The sequence below is a fragment of the Leptonychotes weddellii genome, chromosome 4 (genome assembly GCF_054177405.1).
Source record: "Leptonychotes weddellii isolate Sample4059 chromosome 4, ASM5417740v2, whole genome shotgun sequence".
Lineage (NCBI taxonomy): Eukaryota > Metazoa > Chordata > Mammalia > Carnivora > Phocidae > Leptonychotes > Leptonychotes weddellii.
Window position 1 is genome coordinate 133,522,571 of NC_138372.1, and position 14,414 is coordinate 133,536,984.

At 40.5% G+C, this 14,414-nt stretch overlaps 1 protein-coding gene across 2 annotated transcripts in view; it reads left to right on the plus strand.

Moving 5' to 3' along the window:
* Positions 1 to 14,414, plus strand: part of INTS8 (integrator complex subunit 8) — a 54,912-nt gene that overhangs the window by 35,058 nt on the left and 5,440 nt on the right. For both annotated transcript variants that reach the window (XM_081816262.1, XM_081816263.1), the window contains exons 17-23: positions 5,233 to 5,417; positions 6,040 to 6,073; positions 6,938 to 6,994; positions 7,089 to 7,150; positions 10,447 to 10,565; positions 12,383 to 12,486; positions 13,239 to 13,289. In XM_081816262.1, coding sequence (XP_081672388.1) covers positions 5,233 to 5,417; positions 6,040 to 6,073; positions 6,938 to 6,994; positions 7,089 to 7,150; positions 10,447 to 10,565; positions 12,383 to 12,486; positions 13,239 to 13,289 — 612 coding nt within the window. The remainder of the gene's footprint in view (positions 1 to 5,232; positions 5,418 to 6,039; positions 6,074 to 6,937; positions 6,995 to 7,088; positions 7,151 to 10,446; positions 10,566 to 12,382; positions 12,487 to 13,238; positions 13,290 to 14,414) is intronic.

Consider the following 14,414-nt stretch of genomic DNA (forward strand, 5'->3'; position numbering starts at 1 on the left):
TTTTTTTTTTTTTAAAGATTTTATTTATTTATTTGAGAGAGAGAATGAGATAGCATGAGAGGGGGGAGGGTCAGAGAGAGAGGCAGACTCCCTGCTGAGCAGGGAGCCCGACGTGGGACTCGATCCCGGGACTCCAGGATCATGACCTGAGCCGAAGGCAGTCGCTTAACCAACTGAGCCACCCAGGCGCCCCTCTTTTCACTTTTTTACATTTGTCTTTGGTTATTTGTTTTTTCCTCCTAATTTCATGTATGTCCTTTTAAAAACTGAGCTCATTTCATTTCAGCCCTTTGAAGATTTACTGTTTTCTTTTGTAAAGTTTTTCCTCCTTTTTGTCTTCTCTACAATTGTTCCTAAAATTTATTGTCATAATTTGAATCCTCTTTCTCTTTGGAATATTAGACATTGGATTATATCTGTTTTGTTTTTTGGGTGTGTGTGTGGTGTGAACTTTGTGATGTGAGTTCCTCATATCTAGAGTACTACTCTGATTATGCCCCATAGTCTTGGTCTTTACTCAACTCTCAGATGAAAGAACCATTTTGTCCCAAGAGATTTCCACTTAGGATCCTAGCTTGTTGCTTAGGACAGTTCAGTAGCTTCTCTTTGCTTCTCTCCACAGTGAATTCTGTGGGGTTGTGCAGTGGCAGGACGGGGTGCGTGCTTGAGGGCCTGCAGTGTGGAAGGGCACAGGGTATTGTGCTGCAGGTTCCCTGACCTTGGGCTGGATGATGTCATTGCTTTGTGCAGTTTCCCTGATTGGGCCCAAAAGGAGGAAGGATAGGTGGTGACCTTGCTGAAGAGTCACTGCGGCATCTCATCATCTCATCTGGTTGGGGTTTGTGTGTCCCCTTCCCTAGTTGGCCCGTGGCTCCCTCGTTTATGTTAAGGTAAAAGGGATTCGAGAAGGAAGTCTAGAGTAAAGGACTTTGTTTTGAAGATACTATAATTTGGAGCAGTTTCCAAACTTGGAATTTGGCGTGGAATATGTATACATATGTGTAGGGAAGTCTGGAAGGATTTTTTTTTTTAGATTTTATTTATTTGACAGAGACACAGGGAGAGAGGGAACACAGCCAGAGGAGTGGGAGAGGGAGAAGCAGACTTTCTGCTGAGCGGGGAGCCCGATGTGGGACTCGATCCCAGGACCCTAGGATCATGACCTGAGCCAAAGGCAGATGCTTAACGACTGAGCCACCCAGGTGCCCCAAGTCTGGAAGGATATTAAGTCATTATCTCTGGATAGTGGAATATTAGGGGATTTTAATCAGTTTTTATTTTTCATATCTTCTTATTTGAATATTCTGTAATCACAAAAAGGAAAGGGAAAATCTTAAGCATGTAACTAAAATGTGACCTTTTGAAATAGTACAAAACTATACAGTCTTCCCATTGGATCAGGAAAGGAAGCAGCATAGTATATTGGAAAGTGCACAGGATTTATGGACACTTGGGTTATAAAAGACTATAGCTGGGGCGCCTGGGTGGCTCAGTCATTAAGCGTCTGCCTTCGGCTCAGGTCATGATTCCAGGGTCCTGGGATCGAGCCCTGGGGATCGGGCTCCCTGCTCCACAGGAAGCCTGCTTCTCCCTCTCCCACTTCTCCTGCTTGTGTTCCCTCTCTTGCTGTCTCTCTCTCTCTCGCTCGGTCTGTTAAATAAATAAATAAATAAACAAATAAAAATAAAAATAAATAAATATATTAAAAAAAAATCTTTACCAAAAAAAGTAACACACTAAAAAAAAAAAAGACTGTAGCTAATAGGAGGAGGAGGGCTTGGTGGTAATAGTAATAGCATAGGATAAAGACCAAGGTTTTTCTTGTGGCCTACAAGGCCTTTTAAGGCGCAGGTGCTTCTTCCCCAGTTTGCCCTCTCCTGCTCCTCTGTCATGCCCGCTCTGTGCTGCTGGTATCAGAGCACTCGGAGTACACGGGATGCTTTCTCTGCCTCTGAGCTTTAGCACGTGCCATTTGGTCTTTTAGCCGGGATGCCCTTCCCACTTCTGCCTGTTGGTGTGGTTTCTTTTTAAAGATTTTATTTATTTGACAGCATAAGCAGGGGGAGTGGCAGGCAGAGGGAGAGGGAGAAGCAGACTCCCCACTGAGCAGGGAGCCCGATGCAGGACTCGATCCCAGGACCCTGGGATCATGACCTGAGCCGAAGGCAGCCGCTTAACTGACTGAGCCACCCAGGCGCCCCTGGTGTGGTTTCTTTAAAGCTTTGCCTTATTCCTTTCTCTGCAAATGAGTAAATCACTTTTTTCTTTTGTTACCTTTGAAAGGTGCTACTGGTCCTCTTACTTTTGAGCCATGGACGTACATTTTTGTTGTACTTACACTGTGTAATCTTGATAGTTACTTTTTATATTCTCAGTGCTTTACTTGGTGCCCACACATAGAAGATGTTTAAGAGGGGCGCCTGGGTGGCTCAGTTGGTTAGGCGACTGCCTTCGGCTCAGGTCATGGTCCTGGAGTCCCGGGATCGAGTCCCGCATCGGGCTCCCTGCTCGGCAGGGAGTCTGCTTCTCCCTCTGACCCTCCTCCCTCTCATGCTCTCTGTCTCTCATTCTCTCTCTCTCAAATAAATAAATAAAATCTTTAAAAAAAAAAAAGATGTTTAAGAATGTGGAATTCAGTTGACTTGGGGCCTAAGACTTTTATTTATTTATTTATTTATTTATTTATTTATTTATTTATTTATTTATTTAAGTAATCTTGGTATGCTGTGTGGGGTTTGAACTCCCCACCCCAAGATCAAGAGTCACATGTTCTTCTAACTGAGCCAGCTAGGTGCCCCTGGGGCCTAAGACTTCTGAAAATTTTTACTTTCAAGTAAATTAATGTAGTAAGCTTCAATTAAGCATGTGATTCTTGACAACAGAAAATGAATTGAGACAGGGAGCTGCAGGAGGCCCTGTATTGCACTGCAGTCGATAGTTGCATGTATGGTGGGCCTAGTTGTCGGAGCTGACTTGTGTTCAGTAGGCATGCAAGGTGAAATGTACTCCTAGGCTGTGGACTCTAGATTTCCATTCATACAGCACAGCTAGGGTTGGTTTTTTGTTAGTGCGAGCAGTGGTGGAGGTGGAAAGAGAGAGATAATCCTAAATGGGGTCCATGCCCAGCACCGAGCCCGATGCAGGGCTCCATCATGCAGGGCTCCACCGCATGACCCTGAGATCATTACCTGAGCAGAAATCGAGTTGGATGCTTAACCAACAGAGCTACCCTAGGCCACCCCTAGCCAGAGCTAGGGTTTTTACATCATTTTTACTACCTTAGGAAGCACCAATGTTCTAAATTGTCTTAGGTGTGATCACGGGGTAGTGGTTACGAATTATGGTTACGTAGTAGGAAAATGTTCTTGTCCTTAGAAGATACGTATTGAAGTATTTAGGGCTGAGGTGTGGTGTCTGCAGTTCACTAGTTGACAAGCAGTACATGTAGATATGTAAAGTAAATGTGGCAGAATATTCACAATAAGTCAAATAGGTATTGAACTATTCAAATTTTCTATTTTTGAAATTTATTATTAAAAAATTGGGGAGGGGCGCCTGGGTGGCTCAGTCATTAGGTGTCTGCCTTCGGCTCGGGTCATGATCCCAGGGTCCTGGGATCGAGCACCGCATCGGGCTCCCTGCTCAGCGGGAAGCCTGCTTCTCCCTCTCCCACTCCCCCTGCTTGTGTTCCCTCTCTGGCTGTATCTGTCTCTGTCAAATAAATAAATAACATCCTTAAAAAAAAAAAAATTAAAAAATTGGGGAAAGTATCAGTTTTCATCTTTGTCAAAATTTGGCTGCCTTTTTTTTTTTTTAAGATTTTATTTGAGAGAGAATGAGAGAGAGAGCATGGTGGGGGGAGGGTCAGAGGGAGAAGCAGACTCCCCGCTGAGCAGGGAGCCCAATGCAGGACTTGATCCTAGGACTCCAGGATCATGACCTGAGCCGAAGGCAGTCGCTCAACCAACTGAGCCACCGAGGCGCCCCCCAATATGGCCACCTTCTTAAACTACTGTAAGCAGCGGGGACCCCATTATGAATATTTTCTAGGTCCAGTAAGGGATCTGGGGTTTCCTGATGGACTTGAAATTATCCTTGCCATTTCACTCTCTAAAAGAGCAATGATGTATAAGATTTAATAAGAACAAAGGATAGAGGGGCCCTCTTTTGTTTTGAAATTACAGAGGGAAAGAAATGCTGAATTTGACTTCAGCCTGTTTTTTCCTCTACAATTTGGTCCTGTCTTTTCTCTGCCTTTTGCTTTTAGCCCTTCCACTCTTTATGGGTTCTTCTTGCATTTTTGGTCCTTAAGACTTCCTTTATTCAGATCATTCACTTTCAGTAATCTGTCCTTCCTTCTGCCTCCTCACATCTGCAATAGCCCCAGTCAGTGGCTGCCATTTTTCTTAGACAAAGGTTGTTCTAAATCTTACTCCCTTATTCTGCCAACTTCAATTTCCAGATTTCTCCCCTCATTTTTTCATTAAAAAAAATTTTTTTGGGGGGTGCCTGGGTGGCTCAGTTGGTTAAGCGACTGCCTTCGGCTCAGGTCATGATCCTGGAGTCCCAGGATCGAGTCCCGCATCGGTCTCCCTGCTCGGCGGGAAGCCTGCTTCTCCCTCTGACCCTCCCCCCTCTCATGCTCTCTCTATTTCATTCTCTCTCAAATGAATAAATAAAAATTAAAAAAAAAATCTTTAAAAAAAATTTTTTTTTTAAATGATTAAAGTGTGTGTGAAGTTAAAGCACTATTTTAATTGCATCTCTGGGCTTTACTACAGTTAACATTGTATATACGTTCCATTACACACACACACACGCACGCACACACCCTGCCCCCCACCCCTTTTAAGTTGGATCATACTATTTACCAGCTTGGTGTTCCCCCTTCCCACTCTTAATAAATCACATACCTCTTTGGTTTGTCTCAGTTTTGTTCTTATTAGACTATACTTATTTTTGTCATCGTTAGACCTAAATTGTGTAGAAGAAATGAGCTTTATAATGTGGAAGGACCAGAGCATCCTCTTGCCCATTCAGATTTCCAGTCTGTCAGTAGACAGTGAGCTCTAAATTCCTCAGTGGTTGGATGGAAGGCACAGCATAAAATAACTTTGGTGTATTTGGGTAGTTATCCTTTTTTCTTCAAGTGTGCCTTAATAATAGAACTTACATCTGTAGTTCTGTTGTTATAAATTATTTTTTGTGTATTTTCTGTTTTTCATGTTATAGCTTGGACAGCTTTTAGCAGCTACATGCAAAGAACTTCCTGGCCCTAAAGAAAGTAGACGGACTGCTAAAGACCTTTGGGAAGTTGTTGTTCAGATCTGTAGTGTGTCCAGTCAGCACAAACGAGGAAATGATGGCAGAGTCAGTTTAATAAAGCAGAGGGAATCTACATTAGGCATAATGTATCGGTATGTTTCTATCAGTTTATTTCTTGAGTTATTATCTGTACTGTTTGTACTGTTTCAAGAACATTGACCTTTATCTTTGTATATCATAAAGATGAACAGTGTTAGAGTTCTCTGGTGCTGATCTGTGTACTGACGACATGGCCGCCTTTGGAAATATCTTCTGTTTATATGTTATTTTAAGAGATTGTTAATCGTTTAATATCTTCTGGAATTCAGAATCAGCGGTGCCTATGATTGCATTGTACTGAAGGAGTCACGTGATTAAAACAGGAGGTTTTTTTGTTTTGTTTTAAGATTTTATTTATTTGACCGAGGGAGAGAGACAACTAGAGAACGGGACACAGGCAGGGGGAGTGGGAGAGGGAGAAGCAGGCTCCTGGCTACGCAAGGAGCCCAATGCGGGGCTCGATCCCAGGACCCTGGGATCATGACCTGAGCCGAAGGCAGATGCTTAACGACTGAGCCACCCAGGCATCCCCAGAGAAGTTTTATTAGGTTAGTATGATATTAGAACATTATATTCTTTCATACGTGCAGAACTGGAGAGTTAGGAATAAACCATGTATAATTTACTTTTTAATTCTGATAGTAAATGTATATACAAAATTTGTGTTTTTTGTAGGAGCGAACTACTTTCTTTTATCAAAAAATTACGGGTAAGTTTTATTAAAAGTTGATCTAATTATTACTGCTGATTTTCTGAAAAATAGTGTGTTTAAATGCTGATTATTTAAGTGCTCTGTATAATGTGCATCAGTAATCATTCCTGAAGATGGGTTGGTCTGAATGGACAGGTTCATTTTGCATTTACCTTAACATGTTTTAGTGAATAGAACAGGTATTTTTTAAATTTTAAAGACGTCTTCCTGATAGGGCTGAATGTGTGAAGCCTAGCTTTAATTTTTGTTAGGGTTAATATTACATCTATTTACTGGACATAACCTAGATTCCATCCTTTAAATATTATTGTAAGGAATAAAAAGTTAATTTTTTTAGAGATAGCTGGAAGTACTAATTGGAAAGAGATTTATTTGCTCAGTTCCAAGTCGTCTGAGGACTTGAGTGCTGTAAGCCAGTTACCTAAATATGGTAATTTTTCTTTTAAGTTTTATTTACTTGAGAGCGCGCGCCTGAGCAAGCACACGCATGCGCACATGCGCGGGGGGGGGGGGGCAGAGGGAGAGGGAGAAAATCTCAAGCAGACTCCATGCTGAGCGTGGAGCCCGACTCAGGGCTCGATCCCACGACCGTGAGATCGTGACCTGAGCCGGAACCAAGAGTTGGATGCTCAACCGACTGAGCCACCCAAACGCCCCTAAATATTTTGTGTAAATTGTATGCTTGATTTCTTTCATGAGATTAAAAATAAACTAGACCTGTAGTATATGCTCTAAACTAAAGAAGATGGTACATTTCAAAAGTCAAAGAATTTTTTGAGAGAAAATACTTGGTATCCCTGAGGTTGACAGGAATATTAAACATGTATAATATTTAAGGATTCTGTATTTTCTTTCTTATAGGAACCATTGGTTTTGACCATTATTTTGTCACTCTTTGTGAAACTTCACAATGTTCGGGTCAGTATTTCATAATTTCATTTAAAAAAAATCTTTGAAAGAAATTTCCTTTTAAAATCACACTTTAAAAAAAATTTTTTTTTTTCCTTTTAAGGAGGACATTGTGAATGATATTACAGCTGAGCACATTTCTATTTGGCCATCCTCCATCCCCAAGTAAGATGTATTATAGCTTATATTTATTATTTATGTATTTAGAAACCATCCTGATACAGATAACCTTGAATAGTTTGACTAAAAGGCTATAATCTGTTAGGATTCTACAGCCAGGTTTGTTTCTCTTTGCAGTCATTATTTTCCTAAAAAGGTATACCAGCCTTCAGTCCAACAGAAAGATCCCTGAGTGATCTTGATGACTTATCAAGGGGTAGAATTAGAAAATCGAGGCGCCCCCCCCCAAAAAAATTGATTTCCTGTTAGGTTTCCAGCATTTTATGTCTTTTACAAGTATCTATTTGAAAAATGACTTTTCTGTTTTTTAAGATTTTATTTATTTGATAGAGACAGCAAGAGAGGGAACACAAGCAGGGGGAGTGGGAGAGGGAGAAGCAGGCTTCCCGCAGAGCAGGGAGCCCGATGTAGGGCTCGATCCCAGGACCCTGGTATCATGACCTGAGCCGAAGGCAGATGCTTAATGACTAAGCCACCCAGGCGCCCCGAAAATGACTTTTTTGTAATTCTTTGTAGGTCTGTTCTAACACTGATAGTCAGAGGCTCCCAAACCCCTTTTAGTTACTAAGAAGTTCTTGGGTACTTTAAGAAATGTTCTTTCTTTCATCTCCTGAGAATCACAATAAGATGATGGAATTTTGGAGAAGGAGAAGAAAATGTTCTTTTTCTGGAAGAAGAAACCATATACACATTTCTTTTCCTATACATAGCAACTTCTCATTCAGGAGTCCCATTTCTTTCCTCACAAAAGTTACTTTTTCTTCTTTCCTCACCCCCCTATATATATATATATATTTTTTTTTTTTTTTTTGCTTTGTGCTTGGGCAGGACTAGGCCTTATTTTGTTGCTCTTAGTGGCATCTTTGAAGAAGAAAAGATTTTAGTAGGTAGATAAGCAGTCTATAGAATGAGAGTAATTTGCTTTTTTTTTTTTTTTTAAAGATTTTATTTATTTATTTGAGAGAGAGAATGAGAGAGAGAGAGCATGAGAGGGGGGAGGGTCAGAGGGAGAAGCAGACTCCCCGCCGAGCAGGGAGCCCGATGCGGGACTCGATCCCGGGACTCCAGGATCATGACCTGAGCCGAAGGCAGTCGCTTAACCAACTGAGCCACCCAGGTGCCCGAGAGTAATTTGCTTTCATCTCAGTCTTAGAGATTAGAAGTAGTTGCGCATCTCATGTAGAGGTTTGGAGGGTCAAAAGTGGGCAGGTGACCCTTTACTCCGCTTCCTGAGGCTTGTTTTCCAAAGGATCATGATGCTTCATGAAGCAAATGTGCGTATTACACAACATTGTAACTGCAGATTTTTTTTTCAAGATTTTTAAGTAATTTCTACACCCATCATGGGGCTTGAATTTACAACCCCAGGAGCAAAAGTCACATGCTTTACTGACTGAGCCAGCCAGGCATCCCGTAACTACAAATTTTTATATGAAATTTTTTTTTCTTCACACACATACACGAACCAGGTTGGGGGGGGCAGAGGGAGAGGGAGGGAGAGAATCTTAAGCAGGCGCCTGATGTGGGGCTCGACCTCACAACCCTTGAGATCATGACCTGAGCTGAAATCAAGAGTCCGATGCTTAACCGATTGAGCCACCCAGGGGTGCCTTATATAAAATTTAGTATGTTAGATAGCAGTCCAAAAATCAGGTAGAAATGCTTCTGCCTTTTTAATTGATGGTTGGTAACATCTCTCTGATGTTGCGTTTTTATCCTAAGTTAAGACTGTAACTTTTTTTTTAAAGATTTTTATTTATTTATTTGTCAGAGCACAAGCAGGGGGAGCAGCAGAGGGAGAGGGAGAAGCAGGCTCCTCACGGAGCAAGGAGCCCGATGTGGGATTCGATCCCAGGACCCTGGGATCATGACCTGAGCCGAAGGCAGACGCTTCTCAACTGAGCCACCCAGGCATCCCAAGATCGTAACTTAATGACTGATTTTCAGTGTGTTTATAAATGAGGCAAAAGAATAGTTTACCATACAGGCTTTGAGCTAGATTGGTAGGGTTGGAGTCCCAGGCTCTTTTTCACTTACCTGGTACATAACCTTGGATAAGTTGCTTTCTTTGCCAATTTCCTCATTTATTAAATGGGTATAAGAATAGTACCTATCTCAGATTTGTGAGGATTAAATAAGTTAGTACATTTTCTAAACCAGTTGTTTAGAATAAGGACTGGCACATATAGGCTTAATAACCATTATCTTCATCATGATAAAGCTACTTTAATATAAATTGACCTAGAGAAAATATAATGTGACTAAATGACCAGAAAAAGCATTCCTCTTGAACAAGAGTCTTTATTGACTCCAAAAATAGTGTGAGAATGGCATGGATTAAGCATTACTATTTCAAGATCAGTTGTTTGATACGTAGATAGAATTCTGGTTAACATTTTATAAATTTATTTTTTAATTTATTTGACAGTGAGAGAGGGAACACAAGCAGGGGGTGCGGGAGAGGGAGAAGCAGGCTTCCCTCTGAGCAGGGAGCCCAATGAGGGGCTTGATCCCAGGACCCTGGGACCATGACCTGAGCCGAAGGCAGACACTTAATGACTGAGCCACCTAGGCGCCCCCATTTTGTAAATTTCTTAGATCGTAAATCAGTTTAACTCATTTAGCTGTAAATGTATAATCGAGTATTTGCCGATAATAACCATAGTTCCTTTCTCACTATATGGGGAACCCTAGTGAATTATGGTTAGATCTGGAACCTCATGTGTGTCTGAATCCAGAGCCTGTGTTCTCTCCCACCGTGCCTTACTGCTTCTGGGAGGTGGGCACTATCAGCTCTGTTTCTTGGGGGCTGGGCTGGCTTTTATCCCCACAGTTCCAGCTTCTGTTTCTGTATCAGAGTCCTTCCAGGTTTAACCAGGCTCAGAGCAGCTGGCCCCATTCCCTCCCCTTCCCACTTTCTTAGAGTTAGTTGTTGTGATAGTTTTAGTATATTTACTCTTAGTAATACTTAGCATTATATTTATGGTCGCCTAAATTTTGGCTAAGTTTTTTTTTTTTTTATTTGAGAGAGAGAGAGAGACAGTGAGAGCAGGAACACAAGCAGGGGGAGTGGGAGAGGGAGAAGCAGGCCTCCCGTCGAGCAGGGAGCCTGATGTGGGACTCGATCCCAGGACCCTGAGATCATGACCTGAGCCGAAGGCAGACGCTTAACGACTGAGCCACCCAGGCGCCCTAAGTTTTTGTTTTTAATAAATGTGTCTGGAATTTGAAGTTGAAAAATAGAGATTAATGTTCATTGTCTTTTTTTTTTTTTTTTTAAGCCTCCAGTCTGTGGACTTTGAAGCTGTGGCAATCACGGTGAAAGAGCTAGTTCGGTATGCCCTCAGTATAAACCCCAGCACCCATTCCTGGCTAATTATTCAGGCAGACATTTATTTTGGTAAGTGAGATGTATGGTTGCTTTGTGTTTTTGTTCTTTTGTAGCACTTTTAGAAATGAAAATAAATGTATGACACATTTTTTCCCAATACTTTAAATCTTGTTTTTGACCTCTAACTCTTCTTCCTAGATATATTTATTTATTTTTCCGTGTTAAGCATTTGCTCTGAACCAATACTTTTAATTTTTTATATTGACTACCTTTTTTGTTTTTTGGTTTTGTTTTTTTAAAAAGGTTTTTTTTTTTTTAAGTTGAATGTTCATCTACTAAGTTCGTTAAAATATTAGGTAAAGAAGTTAAAGTTTAGTTTGTAAAATTGCTATTTTTTTTTTTTTTTAAGACTTATTTATTTTTAGAGAGACACCGAGAGAGAGAGCCAGTGCGGGGAGGGACAAAGGGAGGAGAGAATCCACAAACAGACTCCCCGCTGAACTGGGAGCCTGATGCGGGGACTGATCCCAGGACCCTGAGATCATGACCTGAGCCAAAACCAAGAGTCAGAGGCTCAAATGACTGACCACCTAGGTGCCCCTGTAAAATTGCTATTTTAAAATATTCTATTCTAGGGGCACCTGAGTGGCTCAGTCAGTTAAGCATCTGCCTTCGGCTCAGGTCCTGATCTCAGGGTCCTGGGATTGGGCCCTGTGTCAGGCTCCCTGCTCAGTGGGGAGTCTGCTTCTTCTCCCTTTGTCACCTCCTCCTGCTTGTGCTCTCTCAAATAAATAAAAATCTTTAATAAAAAAAAATTTTTTTAAAAATCTGTTCTAAATATGCTATTCTAAAATCTATCTTGGCACTCTTGATAATTATTTGTATTCTTGGAAATAGATTCCTGACTCCTCCCCCACCCCCATTATATGTGATAGATTTTCCCACTTGATAAAGTTCCAATATTTCTATTACTGTATGGGTCAAATCAAATTTCTGACTGGTATCGTTTCAGGATCAATTTTCTTTAGGAGTTGAATTTTTTTTTTTTTTTTTTTTAGGAGCTGAATTTTTAAAAGAGAAAGTTCAAAATAAAAAAGAATAGTATAATGAACCCCCATGTATCTGTCACCCAGCTTTTTTTTTTTTTTTTTTTTTTTTTTTTTGCGAGAGAGAGAATGAGAGCACGAGAGGGAGGAGGGTCAGAGGGAGAAGCAGGCTCCCTGCTGAGCAGGGAGCCCGATGTGGGACTCGATCCCGGGACTCCAGGATCATGACCTGAGCCGAAGGCAGTTGCTTAATGAACTGAGCCACCCAGGCGCCCACCCAGCTTTAACAGTAATTAACTCATGCCCATCTTCATTCCATCTGTATCCTCACCTACATCGTCCCCCTCTCTCCTGGATTCTTTTTGAGGCAAATAATTACTAGTTTTAATGTTCATTTTCACCCTAACCCCCTAAAGAACTTACTCTCAAGATTTTAATATCTATGTTCAAAATAGATTTAGTGATTATAAACTACCTCAGAAAATTCAGGTATGTTTCTAGTATGGGTGTTTGGGAAACAAATACCTCCAATACTAAATTCTATGATAGTAAGGTTGACAAATCTGAGCTAAATTTTTGGCTAATCGGTTTTAGAAAGCAAGGAGCATATTATATTGCTTCTTTACAGTAGTTTGAAAAAAAATGCGTGTGTGTGTGTGTTCGTTCGTTCGTTCGTGTGTTCTTTCCTGGATAAGTGTTCTCCCTAGCACTGTGGTTTGAATCTGCTTTTGTCAACTCAGGAAGTAATAATACCCAACTCTTCACAAAAGAGGCCTTGTCTGTTTTTTCACCTGTTATGTCTAATGATAGGTAATTCTTTACTTCTGTTTTCTACTTTAGCAACAAATCAGTATTCGGCAGCTCTCCACTATTACCTGCAGGCAGGAGCTGTGTGTTCTGATTTCTTCAATAAGGCTGTGCCCCCTGATGTATATACAGACCAGGTAAGCTGTTTCTGTGGGCTCTCTTTCTTGGCTACCTTTACACTTTGTTTTTTCCGGGCCGCTTTTTGGTGAGTTTATTTCTTTCCATGTATGTGGTGGTAACTAGGTAACTCCCAAGTTGAATCCTCTAGACGATTCAATTCCTCTCTATATTTCCAGGGCCCATAGATCATTGCTGCTTTGATTTCCCAAAACACTTAAAAAACTCAACCTGTCCAAAACTGATTTCAGCATCTTACCTTACAGTCTCCCTCCTCATGACCTTTTTCCACAAAAAGAATAATAACAAAACACCAAAATACCAAACACCTTTTGTTCATTTGAGTTGACCAGGCCCAAATCCTGAGTGTCCTCTTTACCGACGCTCCCACCGAAATCCAGTCAGCCTTCAAGACCTATTGATTCTGTCTCTTAAATCTCAAATTTATTTCATTTTCTTTCTATATGTATTGCTCTTTCCTCTGGTGTAGGCCACCAATATCACAACTTACTAAATGGTATTTTTCAGTACTTTAATAATAAATGGCTTTTGAAATGAGATCTTAAATTTTTTAGTAACTAGCTATTTTTAATTAAAATTTCCATTTAGAGCAGTTATAGATTCACAGCAAAATTGAGCAAAAAATAGAGTTCTCATATACCCACCATTTCCACATACACACAGTTTTTGCCACTGTTGACATTCCATATCAGGTAAATGGGTTACAATTGATGTTAACTAGTTTTTGAAAGTAATCAATTTATTTTTGTAGGTAATAAAACGAATGATAAAATGCTGTTCTTTGCTGAATTGCCACACACAGGTTAGTTTATGATACTATGTTGTTGGTTTATTTTCATGTGTATTAGAGTTTACCATAAATATAAAGCATTGGACTGGGAAGTAGCCTTTATTGTCTGTATCATATAGTTGATGGTGTTTAAGAATTTGGTATATTCTTTAAATTTTTTTTTTTTTTTTAGTAAATTTTAACTAAAATAAAAGTATGAATTAAAAAACATCGGTCTTTGCATTTTCAAGTTTTTTGTTGTTTGTTTTTTTTTGGTATATAAGAGTGGATATGTACATTAGTCAGCTAGGGAAATACAAATCAATACGGCAATGAGATACCCCTTCATATTCTCTAGGATGGCTATAATTGAAAGACAGTAACTAGTGTTGGTGAAAGTGTGGAGAAATTGTAACCTTCATACATTTCTGGTAGGAATATAAAATGGGGAACTCCTCTGGAAAACAACTTGGCAGTTCCTCAGAAAATTTAAGCATAAAATTACCAATGTGACCTAGCAATTCAGTTCCTAGGTTTGTAACCAAGAAAGTTGAAAACCTGTCCACAGAAAAATTTATACATGAATGTGCACAGTAGCATTATTCGTAATAGCTAAAAAGTAGAAACAACCGGGGACCTGGGTGGCTCAGTTGGTTAAGCGACTGCCTTCAGCTCAGGTCATGATCCTGGAGTCCCAGGATCGAGTCCCGCATCGGGCTCCCTGCTCCGCAGGGAGTCTGCTTCTCCCTCTGACCCTCCTCCCTCTCACGCTGTCTCTCATTCTCTCTCTCTCAAATAAATAAATAAAATCTTTAAAAAAAAAAAAGTAGAAACAACCCAGATGTCCATCAGTTGGTGAATGGATAAATAAAATTTGGGAGAGCCTACAGTAGAATATTATTTAGCCATAAAAGCGATTGAAGGGCTGAGACGTGCTGCAACAAGGATGAATCTTAGAAATATTATTTTGAGTTAAAAAAAAAAAACCACATACACATGGCTTTGTATTATGATTTCATTCATATGAAATGTCCAGGATAGGCGAATATGTAGTCAGAATGAGGATTAGTGGTTGCCAGAGACTCAGGGAGTGGAGGAATGGACTAGCTGTGACAGGTCTAATTGCATGTTCTGTATGTCCTTGGAAGTCATTACGTA